The sequence below is a fragment of the Choloepus didactylus genome, chromosome 6 (assembly GCF_015220235.1).
Source record: "Choloepus didactylus isolate mChoDid1 chromosome 6, mChoDid1.pri, whole genome shotgun sequence".
NCBI lineage: Eukaryota > Metazoa > Chordata > Mammalia > Pilosa > Megalonychidae > Choloepus > Choloepus didactylus.
This window is the reverse complement of record NC_051312.1, coordinates 8,960,222-8,985,321: the sequence shown is the minus strand read 5'-3', so window position 1 is coordinate 8,985,321 and position 25,100 is coordinate 8,960,222. Positions and strand designations below refer to the sequence as shown.

The window sequence follows — 25,100 nt, the reverse complement described above, 5'->3', positions numbered from 1 at the left end:
TTCAAAATTGATACGTGATCATTGTAGGAAATTTGGGATATATAGAAAAGCATTTTTAAAATTCAGCTGTAATCCCACCACTAATAGAACGGAATTAGCATTTTGGCGCATTACCACAGAGGCGGATTGAATAGTAGTTAAGAACATGGACTCTGGAGCCCACCTGCCTTCCTGTTAATAGCTTTTCCCAAGTCAAGTTGGATTTTAGGAAGAATATGAAGAGTGCAAGCACACTTTATTCTAGATTAGTTAGTCTAGTGGGTTGAATGGTGGCTCAGAAAGATCTGTCCAAGTCCTCACCCCCAGGACCTCCTAATATGACCGTATTTGGAAATGGAGTCTTGGTGGATATAATTAAGTTAAAGCTCTGGAGATGGGATCACCCTGGGTTTAGGGTGGACTATAAATCCAATGACTGGTGTTCTCACAGGAGAAAGGAGAGGGAGATTTGAGATGCACAGACACCCAGGCCACGTGAAGACGGAGGCAGAGATTGGAGTGATGGGTCTGTGCACCAAGAAAAGCCCAGAATTGCCAGCAGCCACTGGAAGCTGGAAGAGGCAAGGAAGGACTCGCCTCTCGAGCCTTCGGAGGGAAGGCAGCCCTGCCAGCCACCTGACTGGGACTTGGGGCCTCCAAACTGAGAGAATGGATTTCTGTTGTGGGCCTTCAAGTTTGTGGTTTTTGTTTGTTTGTTTTTTATAGTAGCCACAGTAAACTAATATAGTTGGAGATGAACTCAAGACATAAATGAAGTTGTTAATGGGAAAATTATATTGTGCACACAAATATATTTGTGTGTGCAAATATATTTGCTAAGATGTATGCTTCTATTGTGAAAAGCCAAGTAAGGCATTTTAAATTATGCAGGCAGTAAATCTGAGGGAGTGGATTCAAGGATATCATTTTAGATGTAAACAATCCTGAAGGGTATAATAGAGTGACCCTTTTTATATGGAGACCTTAGAAGAATTGAAGAGTGTGTCTATGTATCTGGCAAACTTATAACCATATCCCTTTAATTTTGCCTTTGGGGATTACTTAAAGATAAAAATATATTCATAACTATAAATATATATCTTATATTATATAATATAAAAATGATACAAGTAGTTTTATTTCATATTAATATAAAAATTGATTGCATTTCCTCTTTTGAACATAATTATTGGTAGAGTCTGCCCTAACACTCTTATCCCAGTCTCTCTTTCCCACCCAACATTTATAATTACTTTGAGACCATGCTTACTTTATTTTAGTATTGCCTCTGTTTATTTCTGCTGTAAAGCAGGATGATGATTCAGATCCTGCCTAGGACTAAAATTTGTGCTTCACGTATTAGGGTCTCAGTAATGGATTTAAAGATGCTCATTCATACCCCAGCAGTCTTCTTTTCAAGGTGGAAGACCTTTGAATAGATAACTGTGATCAGAGGCATGATTTTTTTTAAGCCCCTTGGTTTCACAGAGTAAGATAATGGTATTTCCTCTCCATGACGTCCTTTATCAGGAAGCCTAAGAATTATCCTCTTTCCTCCCTGTGAGAGCAGCTGTTTCTTCCTGGAGCAAAATAATGGATCTTGCCTTGGGGGTGGGATGGATAAGGAGATCAAAGATGGAATTATCTCTGGACAAAAAAACCAGCTAGTTACACAGTACTTTCAAATGTACCATTTAAAGGTAAAATAGGCAAGCTGTTTCAGCCCCCAACTTGACTTACTTTAAAAAATGTTGTCTTTATAGTGAAAGGCATCTTGAATCCAAATTATGCAGTTTTCTTGTTTTGTTTGTTTAAACACTGTAAGAATCTGCCATAGGCTGAATGTTTGGAAAGGGGGAATAAAGGAAAGAGAAGGTGAATAAGGAAGGGAGCTGAAATAAGTTTGGTGTTTCCGTTCTTGGCTCTGCAGTTCATCTGAAGTGGCAGTATCTGGATGGAGAAAAAGCCTCCATAATTGGGAATAAGAGCAAAGATCTCTGTGTTTAACCTCTTGCTATTACTGTGCTTCTTTTGTACTTTACAGAAGAAAAGATTTCTTCCATCTGTGTCATTCAACTTGTCATTCAAGTCTCAATACAGAGGATGTATGGGTCATCTCCTCACCAGTGTGATTTCAAAAATAGCACAATGATCCTGGGATAATGATACGGTAGGACACAATAGAAACTTTCTGGGACTTGTGTGCTGTATCATCTTCCTTGAGTGTAGTTCTAGAGTGACACCAGAGCTACTTTTTAAAAATCCAGTTTATGTTTTGTCAACTCACTGCATTCAGTTCCCCAATCATCTCTCTTCCCCATATTCTCAGAAAACGTCGCTTCTTTCCCTCCAGAGGAAGAGAACCACAAGGGACCTTAGATGACTCTATTTGGTCCCAACATCTTAACAAGCAGCTGAATCCTAGAAAATGTTAAGTGAATTGTTAGAATCCCATTCTAGTCAGTTTGGAGACCAAAACATAGATCCAAGTTCCTTCTACTGTCTTACATTGCTCTTTCTTCCAGATTGAAATCTTTTTCTCTGCCCCCACCTTCATCTGCAACTATTTATATTTCTGAGAAGGAAAAATCCTTCACTCAGGCTTTTACTTTTACTATAATGAAATGGCTCTTAAGGCCACCCATATTTTCCATTTTGCCAAATCCTGTGATTACTTTTCTGTCCTTGTCTTAGTCCACTTTTCAGCAGCAGTTGACACATCTTGAGCATTTCCTTCTCTAGGTTCCTGGAAGCGTATCTTTTTGGTTTTCCCGCCTCATTAGCAGCTCCTCAGTCTTGTTTGTTGGGCCTTTTTCCCCTGCCAGGCTTGTAAGTGTGTGAGTGCCCAGGGGTCTATCCTTGGTCTTTTTTCATGTTATGTATTTATTTATTATTTATTTATTATTATATTTAAACCCGTTTTTTCATGCATCATACAATCCATCCTAAGTGTACAATCAGTGGCTCCTGGTATAATTACATAGTTTTTCACCACTACAACATTTCCATTTCTTCTGAAAAGAAAGAAGAAAAGAAGAAAAAAAGAATCCCATACCCCTCCCTCATATACCCTCTTATTGAAATTTAGCTTTGATATTGCCTTTGTTGTAATTAATAAAAGAATATTACAATGTTACTGTTAACTATAGACCCTAGTTTGCATTAATTGTATTTTTTTCTCATATACCATCCTATTTTTAGCACCTTGTAATAGTGACGTACATTTGTTCTCATTCTAAAAACTTTCTTATATTTGTACAATTAACAACCATCATTGTCCACTCTAGGTTTCGCTAAGTTGTACAGTTCCCATTTTTATCCTTTATCTTTCCTTCTGGTGTCATACATGCCCCTAGCCTTCCTCATTCAAACATGTTCACATTCAGCTTTGTTCATTATACTTATAATATTGTGCTGCCACACACAGTATTGTGCTATCCATTTCTTAACTTTTACAGTGAATCTTGTTAAACATTCTGTACTCCTTAAGCCTTAAATGCTCAGTCTCTACCCTCTTTCTATGGAGTTTGCTCATTATAGTTAGTACATATTACTGAAACCATACAGTATTTGTCCTTTTGTTTCTGGCTTATTTCGCTCAACATAATGCCCTCAAGATTCATCCACGTTGTTGCATGCATTATATCTTTATGCCATCTTATAGCTGCATAATATTCCAGTGTATGTAATTACCACAGTTTGTTTATCCACCCATAAACAAACTGTTTATAAGTGAGCTGTTTCCATCTGTTGGCAATCGTGAATAATGCCGCTGTAAACCTTGGTGTGCAGATATCTGTTTCTGTCCCTGCTTTCAGTTCTTCCCAAGTGTGTACCTAGTAACAGGATTGCTGGATCATATGGCATTCTATACTTAGCTTCCGGAGGAATCGCCAAACTGCTTTCCAGAGTGGCTGCAACCATTCTACGTTTCTACCAACAGTGAATAGTGTACCTCTTTCTCCACGTCCTGTCCAGCAATTATAGTTTTTCTGGTTTTTTTTGATAATCACCATTCTAGTAGTTGTGAGATTGTATCTCATTGTGGTTTTTTTTACATTTTTTATTGTGAAATACAGCATATATACAGAAAAGTGATAACTTTCAAGGTACAGTTTAACAGGTAGTTAGTAAATGTCAAAGAATGTTATGAGTTACAGTTCCACAATTTCACTTATCTCCTTATTGTGAACTATAACATATATGCAGAAAAATGATAACTTTCAAAGTACACTTTAACAAGTAGTTATACAGCAAATTTCAAATAATGTTATGGATTACAGCTCCACAATTTCAGTTATTTCCTTGTTGTGAAATATAACATGTATACAGGAAGATGATAACTTTCAAAGTACAATTCAACTAGTAGCTATAGAGCAAATTTCAAAGAATGGTATGGGTTTCAGTGCTACCATCTCAGTTATTTCCTTGTAGCTATTCTAATACCCTATCATAAAAATATATGTAAATATTATATAAAGAGTCAGTATTAGTAATCCTTGACTATCTTGTCTGTTGTTACCCCTACCTCTAGTTTAATCACTTTCTCGATCTTCAGGGATGTCTAGGCAGTGACCACCCTAACTAGTTCATATTGAAGAGGGGTGTCCACATTATGGGGAAGGGGGCTGCATCTGGTTGATGTTCTTGAAGAGGCTGTTGCCTCTGGGTTTGGGGACTTGTCTGGCGTAAGAACACACAATGATTTAAGTTTCTGAAAAATAAACTTAGTAAGTGAAACTTTTATAGAGTCTCAGATAGGGATCTGGATATTCTTTAGGATTTTCGGGACTGCTTTTGATTTGGGCTTATCATACTGTGGCCATTTGGCAAATCTAGCTGGAGCTTGCATAAGAGTAACCTCTAGGACAGCCTCTCTATTTGAAGTCTCTTAGCAACTGAAACCTTATTTTGTTACCTTTCTTTTCCCCCTTTTGAATATAGTCTATAACATGCAATGGGTAGATTTTTCCATATACCACTCTGTTGTTAATTCTTTGTACAAGTGTCATACCTTAGAAGTAGATCATGCAAGCACTTATATTTGTAGTGCTAATCTGTGGGGTACATGGTTTGTTTGTTTTTTACTTTTTTTTAATTGAGATTGTTCACATACCATACGATTATCCAAAGATCTAAAGTGTACAGTCATTTGTCCCCAGTACCATCATAAAGCTGTGCATCCATCACCACATTAATTTTTTTCAATTTTTAGAACATTTTCATTACTCCAGAAAAGAAATAAAGACAAAAAATGGAAATTCAAATCCTCCCATACCCCTAACCACCCCCCTCCTTTGTTGACTCGTAGTATTGGTATAGTACATGTGTTACTGTTAATGAACGAACATTAAAATACTACTAACTGTAGTATATAGTTTGCAATAGGTATATATTTTTCCCTATTTGCCCCTCTATTATTAACTTACAGTTATAGTGTCACACATTTGTTCTGGTTCATAAGAGAGAGTTCTAATATTTGTACAGTTAATCATGGACATTGCCCACCACAGGGTTCACTGTTTTATACATTCCCATCTTTTAACCTCCAACTTTCCTTTTGGTGACATATGTGACTCTGAGCTTCCCCTTTCCACCACATTCATGCACCATTCAGCACTGTTAGTTATTCTCACAACGTGCTACCATAATGTCTGTCCATTTCTAAACATTTAAGTTCAACCTAGTTGAACATTCTGCTCATAATAAGCAACCCCTCCCCATTCTTTAGCCCTCATTCTATATCCTGGTAATTTATATTTGTGTCTATGAGTTTACATATTATAATTAGTTCATATCAGACCATATAATATTTGTCCTTATGTGTCTGACTTATTTCACAATATAGTGCCCTCAAGATTTCTTCATCAACCTGTTTTTTAAAGACAGTTTTGTTCACACCATACATTCCTTCCTAAGTAAACAATTGATAGTTTCCTATATAGTCATGTATTTATGTATTCGCTACCATTACCACTATCTATATAAGGACATCTCCATTTCTTCCACAAAGAAGGAGGAAGAGTCAAAGAAGGTAGAGAGACCAAAGGAAAAGAAAAAGAAAGAGAAGAAAAAAAAGAAACATGACAGCTGGGAAGCAACAAAAGGAAAGATAGCATTAAACTAAAGTAGAATAAAGAGTCAGACAACATTACCAATGCCTCCCTTATGTCCCCCTCTTATTTGCATTTAGCTTTGGTATATTGCCTTTGTTACATTAAAGGAAGCCTAATACAGTGTTTCTGTTAATTATAGTCTCTAGTTTGCATTGATTGTATTTTTCCCCCAGTACTTCCCTATTTTTAACACCTTGCAAGTTGACATTCATTTGTTCTCCTCTCATGAAAAAAAAACATATTTGTACATTTTATCACAATTGTTGAGGCACTCTAAGGTTTCACTGAGTTATACAGTCCCAGTCTTTATCTTTCCTCTTTCCTTCTGGTGTCCCACATACTCCTAACCTTCCTCTTTCAACCATACTCACAGTCATCTTTGTTCAGTGTACTTACATTGCTGTGCTACCATCACTCAAAATTGTGTTCCAAACCTCTCACTCCTGTCTTTACCTATCTGTGATGCTCCCTTTAGTATTTCCTGTAGAGCAGGTATCTTGTTCACAAACTCTGTCGTTGTCTGTTTGTCAGAGAATATTTTAAACTCTCCCTCATATTTGAAGGACAGTTTTGCCGGATATGGGATTCTTGGTTGGCAATTTTTTTCTTTCAGTATCTTAAATATATCACACCACTTCCTTCTTGCCTCCATGGTTTCTGCTGAGAAATCCTAACATAGTCTTATCAAGCTTCCTTTGTATGTGATGGATTGCTTTTCTCTTGCTGCTTTCAGGATTCTCTCTTTGTCTTTGACATTTGATAATCTGATTATTAAGTGTCTTGGTATAGGCCTATTCAGATCTATTCTGTTTGGGGTACACTGTGCTTCTTGGATCTGTAATTTTATGTCTTTCATAAGAGGTGGGAAATTTTCAGTGATTATTTCCTCTATTATTGCTTCTGCCACTTTTCCCTTCTCTTCTCCTTCTGGGACACCCATGACTTGTACATTCAAGTGTTTCATGTTGTCATTCAATTCCCTGAGACATTGTTCATATTTTTCCATTCTTTTCCCTATCTGTTCTTTTATGTGTAGGATTTCAGGTGCCTTGTTCTCCAGTTCCTGAGTGTTTTCTTCGGCCTCTTGAGATCTAATGTTGTATGTCTCCATTGTGTCTTTCATCTCCTTTGTTATGCCTTTCATTTCCATAGATTCTGCCAGTTGTTTTTTTGAACTTTCAGTTTCTACCTTTTGTACGCCCAGTGTTTTCATTATACGTCATATCTTTTGTCGTATCTTCCTTAAACTTTTTGAATTGATCTAGCATTAGTTGATTTAATTCCTGTATCTCAATTGAAGTGTAAGTTTATTCCTTTGACTGGGACATACCTTCATTTTCCTTAGTGCAGTTTGTATTTTTCTGTTGTCTGGGCTTTTGGTTTCCTTGGTTTCCTAATCAGGTTTTCTCAGACCAGAACTGGCTCAGGTCCCAGAAGGAGGAAATATTCAACACCAGGTTTCCCTGAGGGTGTGTCTTAGAAAATTGACATACCCTGTGAGGCCTTGAGCTGCTATGCTTTTCCTAACCTGCACAGTAGGTGGTGCCTGTCAGCCTGTCACTCCCAACTGGTGTAAGGAGGTGTGGCCCCTTTAATTCTCAGCTTAAGTAGTTCTGGTTTGATTGTTTTCCCCCAGGCCCTGGGGTCTGGTTCTGAATGGACGGTGGATAGTAGAGCTGGGCACCACATCTTTCCTCCTAGGGAAGATACACCACCACCACCACCACCAGGGAATTTTCATTTGCATTTAAATAGGTTCTTCGTCTCTCTGACTCTGCTATCTCCACCCTTGTCTGGATCAAAGTGCTGCAAACTGAAAATGGCTGAGGCTTTCTCCACTGAGCCACTCAAGTTAAGAGAGAGAAAAATGGACAGAAAGCCCCCTTTCAGGGTCAGTCCACAACCCCCAGTTTCACCTTTCGGCCAGAGATGGCACTCAGTCCTCTGGGCTCCCCCTCCCAGGAAAAAGAAGTCCCCTGGATCTTCAAGGTCAGTCGTCACTAAAAGCCTCTGTCTGCTTGTTGGGGATTTGCAGCTTGCATTAAGCAGTCCGTGTTTGCCAGTTAAAACCCCATTTGGAGCTGGACTGAGTGTATTCACTTGTTCAGAGAGTGCTGCTCTCTATCACAGCGAGGCTTTGCAGTTCAGGCTGCCATGGAGGAGGGGGCTCCCGGCTCGGGTCCACAGTTTCTACTCACAGATTCCACACTGCGATCTCAGTCATTCCTCCCAATCCAGATTGGTGCACAATGTGTGGACAGTCACGGTTGTCCCCCAGCAGTTATTCCAGATCATTTACTAGTTGTTCCTCGTTGTTTATTAGTTGCTTTGGGGGGACTAACTAACTTCCACTCCTCTCTATGCCGCCATCTTCTTCCGTCTCCAGATACATGCTTTTAAACAACCCCTTTCAATCATGTTCCCCTTCAGTGCGGCACTGATACTTATAATCCCATTAACGAACTTTCATCAGCCTTGTCTGTTCCCCATACCTTTGAATTCACTGTCATTAATATGTCTGAACATATTAGGTTATCATTCCCCCTTCATTAGCTTCTTTCTATCTCTAGGGCCCTATATTCTGCATTATAAGACACTGATTTTATATTGTTCAGGGAGTTCATATTAGTGATAACATACAATATCTCTCTCCTTTTGTGTCTGACTTATTTAACTCAGCATTATGTCTTCAAGGTTCATCCATGTTGTCATATGTTTCAGGACCTTGTTCCTTCTCACTGCTGCATAGTACCTTTGTATGTGTATATACCACATTTTGTTTATCCACTCATCTGTTGAAACTTGAATTGTTTCCATCACTTAGCAATTGTGAACAGTCCCACCATGAACATCAGTGTGCAAATGTCTGTTCATGTCACTGCTTTCAGATCTTCTGGGTATGTACTGAGAAATTGAATTGCTGGATCATGGATAACTCGATATCTTGTTTTCTGAGGAATCGCTAAACTGTCGTCCACAGCAGATGTATCATTATACATCCCCACCAGCAATGAATAAGAGTTCCCGTTTCTTCACATCCTCTCCAGCATCTGTAGTTTCCTGTTTGTTTAATGGCAGCCATTCTTATTGGTGTGAGATATCTCATTGTGGTTTTGATTTGCATTTCCCTAATAGCTAGTAAAGTTGAGCATCTTTTCATATGCTTTTGAGCCATTTGTATTTCTTCTTTGGAAAAGTGTCTATCCAAGTCTTTTGCCCATTTTTTAATTGGGTTGTTTGTCTTTTTGTCGTTGAGTTGTAGGAGCACTTTATATATTCTGGATATTAAACCCTTATCTGATATGTGGTTTCCAAATACTGTCTTCCATTGAGTAGGCTGCCTTTTACTTTCCTGACAAGGTCCTTGGATGCACAAAAGTATTCAATTTTGAGGAGATCCCATTTATCTGTTTTTTCTTTCAGTGCTTGTGCTTTGGGTGTAAGGTCTAGGAAACCACCTCCTACCACAAGATCTTTAAAATATTTCCCTATATTTTCTCCTAAGAGTTTTCTTCTTAGCTCTGATGTTTAGGTCTGTGATCCATTTTGAGTTAATTTTTGCATATGGTGTAAGATAGGGTCCTTATTCATTCTTTTGGATATAGATATCCAGTTCTCCAAGCACCATTTGTTGAAGAGACTGTTCTGTTCCAGTTGAGTGGACTTTGCCGCCTTTTGAAAAATCAGTTGTCTGTAGATGAGAGGGTCTATTTCTGAACTCTCAATTCGATTCCATTGTTCAGGATATCTGTCTTTATGCCAGTACCATGCTGTTTTGACCACTGTAGCTTTGTAATATGTTTTAAAGTCAGATAGTGTGAGACCTCTAACTTTATTTTTCTTTCTCAAGATGTTTTTAGCCATTCTGGGAAACCCTGCCCTTCCAAATAAATTTGCTTATTGGTTTTTCTATTTATGCAAAGTAAGTTATCGGGATTTTGATTGGTATTGTGTTGAATCTATAAATCATTTTGAGTAGAAAATACACCTTAATTATATGTAGTCTTCCAATCCATGAACATGGTATGTTCTTAAATTTATTTTTGTCTTCCTTGATTTCTTTTAACAAAACTTTGTAGTTTTTTGTGTATAGGTCTCTTATATCCTTGGTTAAATTTATTCCTAAATGTTTATTCTTTTGGTTACTATTGTGAATGGAATTTTTTTTCTTGATTTCCTCCTCAGATTGCTCATTACTAGTGTATGTAAACACTACTGATTTTTGCATGTTGATCTTGTATCCAGCCACTTTGCTGAACTTGTTTTTTAGCGCTAATAGCTTTGCTGTAGATTTTTCAGGATTTTCTACCTATAGGATCATGTCATCTGCAAACAGTGAAAGTTTTACTTTTTCCTTTCCTATTTGGATGCCTTTTATTTCTTTTTCTTGCCTAATTGCTCTAGGTAGATCTCCAGCACAATGTTGAATAATAGTGGTGACAATGGACATCCTTGCCTTGTTCCAGATCTTAGACAGAATGCTTTCAGTCTTTCCCCATTGAGTATGATGTCAGCTGTGGGCTTTTCATATATTCCCTTTATCATGTTGAGAAAGTTTCCTTCTGTTCCCATCCTCTGAAGTGTTTTCATCAAGAAGGATGCTAGATTTTGTGAAATGCCTTTTCTACATCAATCAAGATGATCATGTGGTTTTTCCCCTTTTATTTGTTGACATAGTATATTATATTAATTGATTTTCTTGTGTTGAACCATACTTGCATACCTAGAATGAAACCTTACTTGATCATGGTCTGTAATTCTTTTAATGTGCTTCTGGATTTGATTTGCAAGTATTTTGTTGAGGATTTTTTATCTATGTTCATTAGAGAGATTGGTCTGTAATTTTATTCTCTTGTAGTATCTTTGGCTTTGGAATTAGGGTGATTTTGGCTTCATAGAATGAATTAGGTATCTTTCTCTCCACTTTAATTTTTTGAACAGTTTGAGCAAGGGTCATACTAACTCTTCCTTGAATGCTTGGTAGAGTTCACATGTGAAGCCATCTGGTCCTGAACTTTTCTTTCTTGGGGGGATTTTGATGACTGATTCAGTCTCTTTACTTTTGATTGGTTTGTTGAGGTCTTCTGTTTCTTCTTCTTCTTGTGTTTCTAGGAAGTTGTCTGTTTCATCTAAGTTGTCTGGTTGTTAGGATACAGTTGTCCATAGTATCCTCTCATTATCTCTCTTATTTCAGTGGAGTCAGTAGTAATGCCTCTCATTTTTATCTGAACCCTCCTCTGGAAGATCTCAACCAGTGATATCATACCATATGATATTTACATATGATATTGCTTTAAATATCCTCTCTATGCCATGATTCTGAAGTTTTTATCTCTAGCCTGATTTTTTCTCTTGAAGTCAAGGCTCATATTGCCAGCTACCTACTTGAATTTTTCCACTTGAACATTCAAGTTTATTAACTCCTGACTTTTCTACCCTATCTACCCCAAAACTTCCGCAGTACTCTCCATCTCAATAAACAGCACCACTGTCTCTCCATCTTGTTGCTCAAGCCCAAAACCCAAAAACATCCTTGAGTTGTCTTTTTCCTTATACCCTGCATTCGGTGTTCCTGAATTCCACCCTTCTGTCTATCTCCACTACTACCCCTCCACACCAAACCTTCTTCCTGTCTTACCTGGACCACTGCAGCTGCCCCCTAACTGGTCTTCCTGTTTCCACTCTCACTTTTCTTCATTATTCACCTAGCAGCAGAGTGATCCTGCACAAATCTTATTATGCTGTCCACTTGTTTATAACTCTTCCCACCATAAGCTAAATACAGGTCCAACTCTGTAGTCTAGCCTGTTTGCTTCTCCAGCCTTGCATCTGATCACTCACCTTTGACATGTACAAATCTTCCCAACAACCTATGGGTTGATATTATTATAATCTTTATTTTACAGATGAGAAAATAGAGGCATAGAAAGATGACATGGCTTACTCAAGGTCATATACCTATTAAGTGCTATGAATGCTTTTGTACATGTCTTCTAGTACACAAGGGCAAGAGTTTCTCCAGGAATGAAATTACTGAGTCATGGTTTTCATGCATGTTCAACTTTATAAGATGATGACTAATAGTTTTTCAAAGTGATTTTACTAGTTCATGCTCCCATTAGCAGCTTATGAATTCTCGTTTCTCTACATCTTCTTAGATTTTACCAGTTTTGTGGGTGTCAGTGGTATTTTGTTATGATTTCAATTTGCACTTCCCTGATTCCTAATAAAGTTGAACGTATTTTTGGATGTTAATTAGCTACTAGTGTTTCCTCTTCCGGAAACATGAAGCATCTGTTAATGTCTTTTGCCCATTTTTCTATTGATCTATCAGTCTTTTTCTTATTGAATTATAGGGGTTCTTTAAATTCTGGACCCTTTGTCAGTATCATGAGTTTCAAATATCTTCTACTTCATGGCTTATGGTTTGACTCTTTCTATTGTGTTTCCTGATGAACAGAAATTCTCAATTTTAATGTAGTTGAATTTCTCAATCTTTTCAGTGTCTTGTTTAGCAAATTAATCTCATCTTTATCTCAGAGAATTAAAGATTTCCCCATATTTCTCCTAAAATTTTGCCTTTCCCATGTAAGTACTTAATCCACCTGGAGTGTACTTTTGCTTATGGTATAAGGTGTTGTGGGTCCAATTTTTTTTTCTATTTTATAGTTCATCCTTTTCCCAATTATTGAAATACTGCTTTTTTCTTATATCAAGTTTCTGAGTAACTGTGATATTTTTTCTGGGCACTTTATTATGTTCCATTGTTTTATTTTCTTGTTCTTTCAATAATACCATACTATCTCAACTACTGTTCTGTTGCTTTGTAATAAGTCTGGATATCTGATAGACTAATTTCCCACCTTGTTTCTGTTTTTCAACAGTGTCTTGATTTTTCTTGGCCCTTTTCCTCTTCCTTATAAATCTTAGAATTTGAGTGTATGGAAGATCTTGTTGGAATTGTGATCAGTGTTATATCAATTCTGTTTATCAGTTTGGGGGAGAATTGAGATCTTTATACTAGAGTTTCCCTTATACATGAAAATGGTGTCTCTTCTACTTGTTTAATGTTTTACAAAGTATTTTGTACTTTCTCTATAAAATTTTGCACATACTGCAGATGGAGGCAGCTTAGAGTAGTAGTTAAGAGCACAGGAAAATGTAAATTAAAACCACAATGAGAGAACACTACACACCTATGTGAGTGTCTACAATTAAGACAACTGATCATACCAAGTGTTAGAGGAGATAAAGAGCAATTGAAACTCTCATACACTGCTGATGGGAATGTAGAATGGCACACCCACTTTGGAAAATACTTTGATAGTTTCTTTAAAAGTTAAAAATAAATTCATCAGCAGTTCCACTCCATGAGAAATGAAAGCATATGTCCATACAAAGACTTGTTGATGAATATTCGTAACATCACTATTCGTAATAACCAAAAATTAGAAACAACCCAAATGTCTACCAATTGGTGAATAAATAAAATGTGATATATACATACAATTAGAATACTCTTCAGCAATAAAAGGAATGAAATACTGGTACAGATCACAAATGGATGAACCTCAAAACAGCATAAAAGACCAGACACATATTATATGATTCCATTTACACAAAATGTCCAGAAAAGGCTAATCGATAGAGATAGAGAATAGATTAGTGGTTGCCTAGAATGGGGTGGTAATGGGGATTAACTATAAACGGACACAGGGTATTTTAGTTTTGTGATGGAAATATTCTAAAACTGGAATATGGTAGTGGTCGCATGATGTCATAAATTTACTAAAAATCATTGAATCGTTTACTTAAAATAGATGAATTATGTGGCAAATAAGTTAAACCACAATAAAATTGTTTTTTTAAAAAGTCATTTGTCAGCCTGATTGTTTCTAATTTGTCTTTTTTCTCAGGATATTTCTGTAAAATAATAAAATCAATATCTATATACTCAAGTAATTTTATAAGCAGTATTAGTACACTGCTCAGAAATTTACGTTTAAAGCTCCTTTTGACTTTGATTGGTGCCCTATTAAAATTGAAGGAAATTTAGAAATGGAAAGTTACTCTCACACACACAAAAAAACTACTTTCTGTAATTTTTTCTGTGGATATGCTCTTTATACTGATAAATGCTGTTGGAGAGAGAAAGCAGAGCTTATTCTTTCCATCTTTAATATGATTAGAGAACTAAAGAGAAGAAAAAAATTGACTTGCTCATATGACACAGCAATTTCTTGGTAGGACAAAGGAATAACCAAGGTCACTCATCTTCTAGTCCAGCATTTATCTCTCTGTTCCCAAAGGACCATTAGTATGATTTAGAGGACTGTTCAGTTTTTAGATTATCCAAATCCTTATTTTTCTTTTCTTCCCCTTTTTCTGTCCAAAATGCAATCACTTCCCTGTTCATTGATATCCTATTAGAAGGGAGATTTAGGGATGGGGTGGCGTCTGACCATTTATCTCTTGGTAAGCCTCTTCAGCTATGACTTGCATGGGAATAGGTTTGAAACAGGTATAAATGCAGGTTGGGGATTATTTGTAGATATCATTTAAGGCTGCTTCTCCTTTATCTTACAGTCAAGCACAAACTGGAATAATTTAGAAAATTTCAAAAGATTCAGGTCATTATATATTTTTTCCATTCTTTACCCAATTATGAAGTAGACAGCCTGATTCTTTCAGACTTAGTTTAATGGAAACTAAAGAAAACAGTTTTTTAGAGAGTTTGCCTGGGCTCAAATGATAACGTCCTTAATGAAGCCTAGACCAGTTACTCAATGTTCTCCCTCTGTGTAGTTTAGCACTTAATTATGTATGGGACAAATATTTGTTAGCTAATTGTTTTGTATACTTAAATCCTGTCTTCCCACCTAGTGTATGAACTACTCAGAAGTAGGGATCATGCCTCATTTTTTTCTGTGTGTCTTAGAGTTCCTAGCATAGAGCTAAGTACAGAGAAGATGTACAATAAATGGTGAAAGGACATCCTCCCGGGGAGACAGAGAAAGTCTTTAACCTAACTCCAGGCTCCACTGGTGTTATCTGACTTTGTCCTTCCTTCTGATGATGGCAGTGAGAATGTTCCCTGCAAGGACACACACTATGAAATGGAAGGAAAATGGCTTGGGGTGCAGGGAATCGGGGTAGAGGTCAGGAGTTCCCTTCCTGTTTAGAGTAGCAGTTGCCTCACTGCTCTTACTGAAAGAAAAAAGGGAACCAAAGATAAGAAAACCGAAGTCAGGATAAAATAATGAATAAATAAACAAACATGATGCTGATAATGATTCCAAGTGCTAGCATTTACTGCTTACCATATGCCAGACCCTGTGCTAACTGCCTCACAGGAGTTCTCACAATTAATCCACACCACAGGCTTACTAAGGAGGAACTACTGTTATCCACATTTTACATGAGAAAACTGAGGCGCAGAGGTTGCCAACAAGGAAAATAAGGGGTGGAATCAAGAAAAGAGCAAGACGCAGAAGGAGGAACAACTCTGATAATCAGGGGACCTAGATGTGATGTTTTATTATGTTTAATGAGTGATGGACTTGACTAAGAAATCCAAATGGAGTTTTTAAAAGTTACAATAAGTGAGTTCTGTTATCAATATATTTTCAAAATACTTTAATAGAAAGGAAGATTACCTTTGACCTCAATAACCTGGGGTCCTCCTTTGTAAGTCTTTGGATTCCAGCCACCTTTGTGATACTCGGTTTTACTTTAAAAGACGAATCACTGACTTCTTTGAGCCCTAGTACACAGAGGCCCACCTGTCTCTGTTTGCATTTTCACTCAGGTTCCAGAGGCAGACTAGCTGAAGAGTCTCAGCGTACGTTTTATTTGGAACCCTCTTTGAGTAGGGACTTTTGGCTAGAACCATCCTCCTGCCTCATCACCATGTAGGAGTGAAGCTACAGAGGAATCTTCAGTCTGCTCCCATATCCCCATGCTATATTGTGGAATACCTGACTTCCAACCCACTATACCATGGAGGGTACCTGTGAGCACTCTGAAATTCAGAAGAATAGAGATTTGATTCTCCTTTTAGGGATCTTGGAGAGAACCTCTTTTACTTTCAATTTTTGAGATATCTTTCTTTCCTTCCATAAGTTTGAAAGCCACGATTTCTTGTTAGGGTGTTGGCTTTCAAATGGACTTTGGGATAATTCGACTGGTTCTCTTAAAAGCATTTGGGAGAAGGGGGATATGAAAGGAAATGAAATTAGCTTCAGTGGCAGAGAGATTCCAAAAGGAGCCAAGAGGTCACGCTGGTGGGCACTCTTACACACAAGATAGACAACCCTTTTTAGGTTCTAATGAATTGGAATAGCTAGCAGTAAATACCTGAAACCATCAAACTACAACCCAGAATCCATGAATCTTGAAGACGATTGTATAAACATGTAGCTTATGAGGGGTGACAATGTGATTGGGAAAGCCATATGGACCACACTCCCCTTTGTATAGTTTATGGATGGATGTGTAGAAAAATGGGGAAAGAAAAAAAAAAAGGCACCCAGTGTTCTTTTTTACTTAAATTGTTCTTTGTCACTTAAATTGTTCTTTTTCACTTTAATTTTTATTCTTATTATTTTTATGTGTATGGTAATGAAAATGTCAAAAATTAATTTTGGTGATGAATGCACAACTATATAATGGTACTCTAACAATTGAATGTATGCTTTGTTTTGTATGACTGCATGGTATGTGAATATATCTCAATAAAAATGAAAAAAAAAAAAAAAAAAGCATTTGGGAGGACATCAGCAAGACGTGGAGTAACACATTCCAAAATCCTGAACCCTCAACAGACACATCAAAAAGCAAGTAGAGCCAACTTTCTCAGAACTCTGGAAATCAGTCAAAGGTTTATAGCAACCAAGAGAGCATTTAATCAAGAAAAAGGAAACTTAAAAACAGTAGGAAATCCTCATAGAGCTTTACCAGCCATTACCCCACCCATTTCCTAGTTTGGCGCCACAGCAGCTCTTGCTCTCAGTGTGGGGACCCAGATCCAAAAGAAACAGAACCCACCTTATTTGCAGATGGGGGCGTGTATATGTCTATTCCATCCTGTCTGGTGGCAGCCTGAACGACTGTTTGATGCTTGTCTCTGTCTCCCCTGTCCCAAACTCACTCTGGATAGAGAAATGGCAGACACGACATTTGCAAGGAAACACTCAAACTGCAGCTACCTGGATAAAAAAATTACATGGTTGAGACAGGCAATAGAGTGCCTGAAGGATAAGAGAATTAACTGGGGAAATTTTAAGGCACACACATGCCCAGGGCAAGATGCATGCTCAGAAAGACCTAAGAGGACTGGAAGCTTCCTTTTCAGACCTGTTCTTTAGGCTCAGTGCAAGGCTGACTGAGCACTGAAGGGGAGCTCCAACACAAAGCCATTCTTCAAAGATTGGGAGATGTGTGTTTTTCTGTATTGTTGTTTGTCAGCTCCTGACACTCAAGGAAATCTCTGTGATAGCACTAGCTGAATACGAGCTAAGGGAACAGACTTCAGTGACTATGCACATTAAGAAATACCGTCTTTGCATAAAGAGTTTGGAAAAATCACGAAATAAGTAGATGCTACAGCCTTCCACAGTAAGGAAAATAACAGCAAACTGGGGAAAGGGGAGAATCTGACTTCCAGAGTTACATTAAAATATTTAAATGTCCAGATTTCCATTAAAATATCTCCAGGCATACAAAGAAACAGGAAAATATGTCCCATTCAAAGGAACAAAATAAAGTGACAGAACTCATCCCTGTGGAAACCCAGATATTGGAATTACTAATCAAAGACATTAAGTCAACGCTCCTAAATTAGTTCAGTAAGCTAAAAGAAACCATCTACTAAAAGAAACTAAAGGAAATCAGGAAAACAATACATGAACAAAAGGAGGAATTCAATAAAGAGATAGAAATTTTAAAAAGGAATCAAACAAATGTAAACTCATAGACATAAAATATAGAATATGGGTTACCAGGATATAGAATGAGACTAAAGAATGGGGAGCAGTTGCTAAATATGTGCAGAATGTTTAACTAGGTTGAACTTAAACATTTGGAAATGGACAGAGGTGATGGTAGCAAATTATTGTGAGAATAATTAACAGTGCTGAATGGTGTGTGAATGTGGTGGAAAGGGGAAGTTTAGAGTCATGCACATCACCAGAAGGAAAGCTGGAGGTTAAAACATGGGAATGTATAAAACAGTGAATCTTGTGGTGAACAACGTCCATGATTAACTGTACAAATATTAAAAAGTTATTTCATGAACTAGAACAAATGTGCAACACTATGGCAAGGAGTTAATAATAGAGGAGTATATGGGGAAAATGTACCTATTGTAAACTATGGACTATAGTCAACAGTAATATTTTTAATGCAATTTTACTGAGTTATATTCACACAACATGCAATCATCTGAAGTGTACAGTTGACCACAGTATCATCATATAGTTTTGCATTCATCTCCACAATCAATTTTTGAACACTTCCATTATTCCAAACAATAAAAATTAAAAAGAAGAAAAATTAAAAATAAAAGTAAAAGACAATACCCAAAACATCTCATACACCTCTTCCCCCCCTATTATTCATTTAGTTTTTGTCCCCATTTTTCTACTCATCTGTCCATACACCAACAGTAATATTTTAATACTCTTTCATCAACAGTAACAAATGTACTATATCAATACTCTGGGTCAATAATGGGGGGAAGGAAGGGGATATGGGAGGATTTCGGGTTTTTTAATTCTTTTCTGATGTAATGAAAATGTTCTAAAATTGATGATAGGGTTGTATGCACAACTATGTGAGGACACTGTTAGCAAGTGACTGTGCCAGTGAAATGTAGGGTAACAAAGAAACCTAGGATGGTTGTCTAACTGCCTCTTATTAGCTGACACACCTTCAACCAGAACATTCTGCCACACTCAGACTTCGTCATCCTCAGAAGTGTATTTGGGACTGTTTCAATCAGTTGTGTATGAGTGTGGGTTTAAGGAAAAATGTATCTTATTTCTCTGGGTTTTTCCTTTATATTAAGATATGTGTTGGAAATAATTTACTTGTAATTAAAATAACATTTTAATTTTCTAATAAAGTGCTTTGTACCAACTTAAATTGAGTTCCAGGCTAAGATAGGCTTAAATTTTCATCTTGGTTCCACCGCTTTCTGTGTGATCTTGGGCAGCTTTCTTAATCCTGCCCAACATCCTTATCTGTAAAATGGGTATGAAATGTCTAACAAGCAACTGGCACATGATGCTTTACTTTAAACTACACTTTAAAGAACTAGAATACATTTTTTTAAGTTCCCAGATTCCCTTGAGTCATACCATTAAAAACAAACAAACACAAAACCTTTTGAATTGATTGCAGAAGGTATTGAATCAGTGTGGTATGTTTAATTTCTAAGCAAATACTGAATATATCCAGTCTTGCTATTGCTTTGTTACCTAAGGTAGTAAATCATTCTTGGCTTTTTGTTGAAGCAAGGTCTTGTGGCACACAATTTTTTTAGTAGTTTTCTTGAGATATAGTCACATACCATACAGTCATCCACAGTGTACAATCAGCTGTTCACAGTACCATCATATAGTTGTGCATTCATCACCAGAATCAACTTTTGAACATTAGTCCAAAAAACAAATAAAAATAAAAGTAAAAAGGAACACCCAAGACATTCCATTCCCCCATCCTACCCTATTTTTCAGTTAGTTTTGTCCCCATTTTTCTACTCATCTGTCCATACACAGGACAAAGGGAGTGTGAGCCACAAGCTTTTCACAATCACACAGTCATACCCTCTAAGCTACATAGTTATTTGTGGCATACAATTTTGTTTATTTAGTCAACAAGTTTTTATTGGTCTGTGATGTGTTTTTATTCCTCACGTAATTCCACCATGTTATCCTGCAATATTTTATGTTATGTAGGAAGAAAGATGATCCAGGGCATTATGGAGCGTGAAAGAGCAGAGGAAAGGGGTGTAACATGAGTAATTGTCTTTCCTACTGGATGGTGTAAGCTCCATGAGGCCGAGGGCCACACCTTCACTAAGTCCTTTACCTCTAACAACTCATACAGGACCTGTTGTAGAGTAGAAGCCCACTAAATATCTGTCGAATGTATGCATGAAGGATCTCAAGCATGGAGAAGAAACGATGTGCCCCTGATTTACTCCTGTGAGACTTTCACCTTGCAGTGAATTTATTCAGCACCAACAGATCGACCTGAAGATGGAAAATATTGGCTTTGGAAACAGAAATGTAACCCATCAGAGGCATTCATAACTAACAGCCTCGAATGAGGAAAAAATATATAGGCATATCCAGTCTTTTCCATTTGCTCATCCCAGTTATGTTCTCTTTCCTTCCCAGCAAGGCTTGAAAATTAAAGTTAATGTAGTTAACTACATTCCTTAATGGTCAGCTATACGAAATATAATTCTTTTGGTGTCAGCAGAACCAGAGTTCCTTTTGGCCCAGCATGCCTTAGCTCAAAAAGAAAAGGAGAAACAAGTGGTGCTGTGGGTAGTCCTTGATGGGGGAGATTTGGGAGGAGCATGAAACCAGGTTACTGCAGTTTAACAAACTTGAGAAGAGTGTTTTAGAAGTGCATAGGGGAGGAGCTCAAGTCTACAGTTGAGGCAGCAGTGTAGTCGAAGGAGCTCAGGTGTCAAAATGGGGTTTAGTATTAATTTCCTATTGCTGCTGTAACAAATTACTACAAATTGAGTGGCTTCAAACAACACGAATTTACTGTCTTAACAGTTTTGGAGATCAGATGTTCAACATGGATTTTCTCAGCTAAAATAAGGTGTTAGCAGGATTATATTTCTTCCGGAGGCTCTAGAGGAGAATCCATAAACTTGGCTTTTCCAGTTTCTGGAAGACATCGTATTCCTTGTCTCCTGGCCCCTTCCTCTGTCTTCAGAGTCAGCGCTCACATCACTCTGACCTCTGCTTCTATCAACTTGTCTGCTTCTCTCACCCTCCTGTCTCCCTCTCCTCATCCCTTGTGATTGCACTGAACCCACCCAGACATCCCAGATTAATCTCCCTGTCTCTTTCTTATCCTTAATTTAATCCTGTCTGCAAAGTCACTTTTGCCCTATAAGGTTCTGCAAATTAGGACACGGACACCTTTGAGGAGTGAACCAATTCTGCCGCAAGGAGATTTGAGTTAGAATCCACCCTTGTCATTTACTAGCAGTGTGAATTTAGGTGGGTCACTGCTCTGAAATATGTTTCGTCTTCTGATATACAAGTGGAACACTGACACACACACATGCACACACACACATATACACAAAAATTCTTGTTTTGAGATCTAGACTAAATAATATATATGAAACCTCCTGATAGGCTTTCATATCTGATTATTACTTAATTTTTTGTTGATTCTGTTTATTACATAAAAGAAAGCAAAAAGAAAGATTTGTTTTTCTTTGTGTTAGCAGATCTTAGAAAGTATTTGGGGTGATGATTAATTCAAAACTAGAACTCATCTAGATTTGACCTCCTTTTTAAAAATGAATTACATTAATTTCATTTAAATATTTGCTGAGCAACCATGCTGGGCTGAGCCCTTTGGTGAGCACCAGGTACACTGGTGGACGTGGCAAATGCAGCACTTGCCCTCAAAGAGCTTATACCCCAGTAGGCAATAAAGGCAGTTGTAGGGGCACCCAATGCGGACCTTGCGAGGTGTCTGGGGAAGTCCTCCCAGCAAAGGTGTGTACTCCAAGACCTAAAGGCTGAGGAGTTAGCCAGCAGAGGCAGGGGGAGGAGAAGTGGTTGGGGGAGGAGTGTTGCAAGCTGAAGAAACAACAGCATACGGGGCCCAGAGTTAAGAGTGTGCCACCTCCAGATACCTAAAAGAAATCCAGCATGGTGGAGCTCACAGTGTAAGGAAGGGGTGTGGAGAGAGAAGACAGGAGGTGAGCAGGGGCTGGAGAGTTATAGCTTGAGGAAAAAATAAATTAAAATAATTTAGAGTCCCATTCTCAGGGCTTGATATGTCCCTGGTCAGCATTTGGAGCCCTCGTATGGCTCTCTATTTTCCAGAACCTCTCCAAGAGAAAAATGTTAGACTTTAACCACCCAAACCAGAAGCAGAAAAGCTGCACCCAACATTTCCCTATCAACCCCACCAGAATCCAGGGTGCCCCTCTCTTGCTAAGACCAAGGTTAAGACAAATTAGAGTTGCTGAGATTCCAGAGTTAGGGATAGTCCTATCACTTTTATTTAAGAGGACTTTCCTGATTGTGGCACTAAAGACTTTTCTGCATACTAGGATGAAAACTCAGCTGAAATTGAATTTATGTCAATTTGAATGATTTCCTGCCAAATGAATCTATATCGTCTGTGCTGCTAAAGATTGACATCTGAAAATGTTTCAGATGTGATTAGATATAAGGTAGAAAAGGAGCTGTCTAAGCAAAATAAACATCTGTACCACTCGCATGTTGGTTTTGGTTTGAAATAAATTGGCATACACAGTTCATGGAACAATGAACCTCTTTACACTTACCAAGTCCAAAAGTTTAATAAGAAGGATGCTCCTTTTCTGAAGGAGAGGACACAGTTTGGATTGAGAATGGCAATCTCACATTCGTATTTTAGGTAAAGCAGAGTTTCCACAACAGATTGTCCATCACTTTTAAATTCCTTATATTTGACAGGATCTTCTTTCTCTAAACTTCTCTAGGCTGTTCAGCTTGACCCTGAAGAAGCTCGTCATGCTCAAAGAAATGGACAAAGATCTTAACTCAGTGGTCATTGCCGTGAAGCTGCAGGTGAGTTGAGCAGGATTGCTTGTTCCGAGCCAAGGAGGCTGGGTAACTCATTTGCTTACTTCTTAGTTTGCCAAGGCTGCTGCAACCAATGCCACACGATGGGTTGCCTTAACAGGAATTTGTCTCGAGGCTTTGGAGCCTACAAGTCCAACTTCAAGGTATTGGCCAGGCTTGCCTTCTCCCAGTCTATAGCATTCTGGCAACTCTCGGTCCCATGGCAATCTCTCTCTTCCTGGTGTCTGCTCCTCTGGTTTCCAGTGACTTGTGGCCTCCACTTCTGTGTCCAAGTTCCTTTGCTTATAAGGACTTTAGTCATATGTATTAAGGCCCACGCTGATTCAATTTGGCCTCATCTGAATGAGATCTATTCACAAATGAGTCCCTACCTTAACTGATATCTTCAAAGGTCCTGTTTACAAATGGGTTAACACCCACAGGACCAGGGGCTAGGACTCGAACATGTCTTTAGAGGGGACGTGATTCAGTCCCGAGTACCTGTTGTCAGGGCCTCGGAGTGCTGATGGGGGACCCCTCGCTCTCCCTTCACTAGTAAAGCAGGGTGCGGTGGAGGAAAGATGACTGTGGTTGAGCTGCTGAGTCCCAGGCTCACTCTCCTTAAACCTCAGTTTCTTTGCCTAAAGAACAGGAGTGGTTCTTCCTGATCTGTCTATCCAACAGGATTAGTATGAGGATCACATGATATAGATGCTAAAGTGCTCTGTAAACTATACAGAGATTACCAGGGGAGCTAGAGTTGGTTCAGACTTATTCTCAGGATTCATGGGTTTGGGAGCACCTTGGAGGTATTTTCTATATAGGGTGCAAGAAACTTACAAATTATTATTTCAGACTTGGCAATTTAAAATTTACTGAGATATTTTATCTTCTGTGTAATCACTAAACTTAACTCTGTAAAATTAACAGTATCCTAGAGGAACCCAAAATATTTCCCAAACATTTATACTTTAAGCATTCCTGAATTTCAGGGAAGGAAAAGAAAGACACCGAACTCCAGAAAGGTTGAGGAGTTTACCTGTTGCCAGCTAATTACCAAGTGTCAGAACTGGGACTAAAAGCTAAGAGTGGGTAATTGATATATTCAGTAAACTCGATTATTAGACCATCTTTAACTGATAATTCCTTTCTAATGTGACTCCCTGAGCTTAGTGAGGTTCTGGAGTGATAAGTAACGATTGCATTCTTCAGCATACGAGTGGTGAATTCTTAACTCATTGAAAAATAGTAAGCCATATGGTAACTCCCTATTAACGAAAATAATTTATTAGCTAGATCACCCATTGCTCAACAGTTTATTGTACAAATACTGGCTTCACTGAAGCCCACAGGTGTGTCACTCACAGCACGTGAATCATACACTGCAATCTTCAGGTGTCTTTCTGGGATAAATAAACTAACTTAATTTAGTCCTCAAACTTAAAACATTTTAATAACTCCCCATGAATTCCTGTGTCCCACCTTATATTCTAATTCCGTGTTCATCTTTGTGCATAATTCCTCCCAAATCTGTGCGTAATTCCTTCCAAATCCCCAGACATTACAAGTTGAAAAAACAAGTGTGGGACAATGATGTGAAAGTGGAAACTTTCAGTATCTTTTCCTCTTTTCCTGACCTAGTACCCCCTCTAGGTCAGAGGCAGTATTCCGTTTCTCAGGAATTGTTTCCTTTACTAAAAGCTGTTGCTTCCCAATGCAAACATGGTTAATGTGATCTGGAAAATTCCTGCTGCTTTCACCATCCCCCCAGTTAAATACCTTTGCCAAAAGAAATAATTTCATTTATTTCCTGATTAAATATTTAGCATTCTGTAAATTTAAAAATTATATGCTAAACTACAAAAAATCTGAAATTTTTTAATGTTTTACTTCCAGGCAGCTGAAAATAATTACAGATGTTATCCCATCATTTATTCAATCACTTATTCATTCATTCAGTAAATATTTATTTGAGTACCTACTGTGTGCCAGGCATTGTTCTAGGAACAGGGGATACTGCAGTGAGCACAACAGACAAAAATGTCTGCCTTTTAGAAGATTTACATTCTAATAGAACAGCAGTTCTCAAAATAAGGTCCACAGACCCTGGAGTCCCTAAGACCCTTTTGGGGAGCACCCAAGGTCAAAACTGCTTTCATAATAATACTGTGTGGTGTTATTTGCCTTT

At 37.9% G+C, this 25,100-nt stretch overlaps 1 protein-coding gene across 2 annotated transcripts in view; it reads left to right on the top strand.

The window, feature by feature from the left end:
* The window catches only part of PACS1 (phosphofurin acidic cluster sorting protein 1), a 170,648-nt gene that overhangs the window by 96,180 nt on the left and 49,368 nt on the right, over nucleotides 1-25,100 (top strand). For both annotated transcript variants that reach the window (XM_037838047.1, XM_037838048.1), the window contains exon 2: nucleotides 22,831-22,918. In XM_037838047.1, coding sequence (XP_037693975.1) covers nucleotides 22,831-22,918 — 88 coding nt within the window. The remainder of the gene's footprint in view (nucleotides 1-22,830; nucleotides 22,919-25,100) is intronic.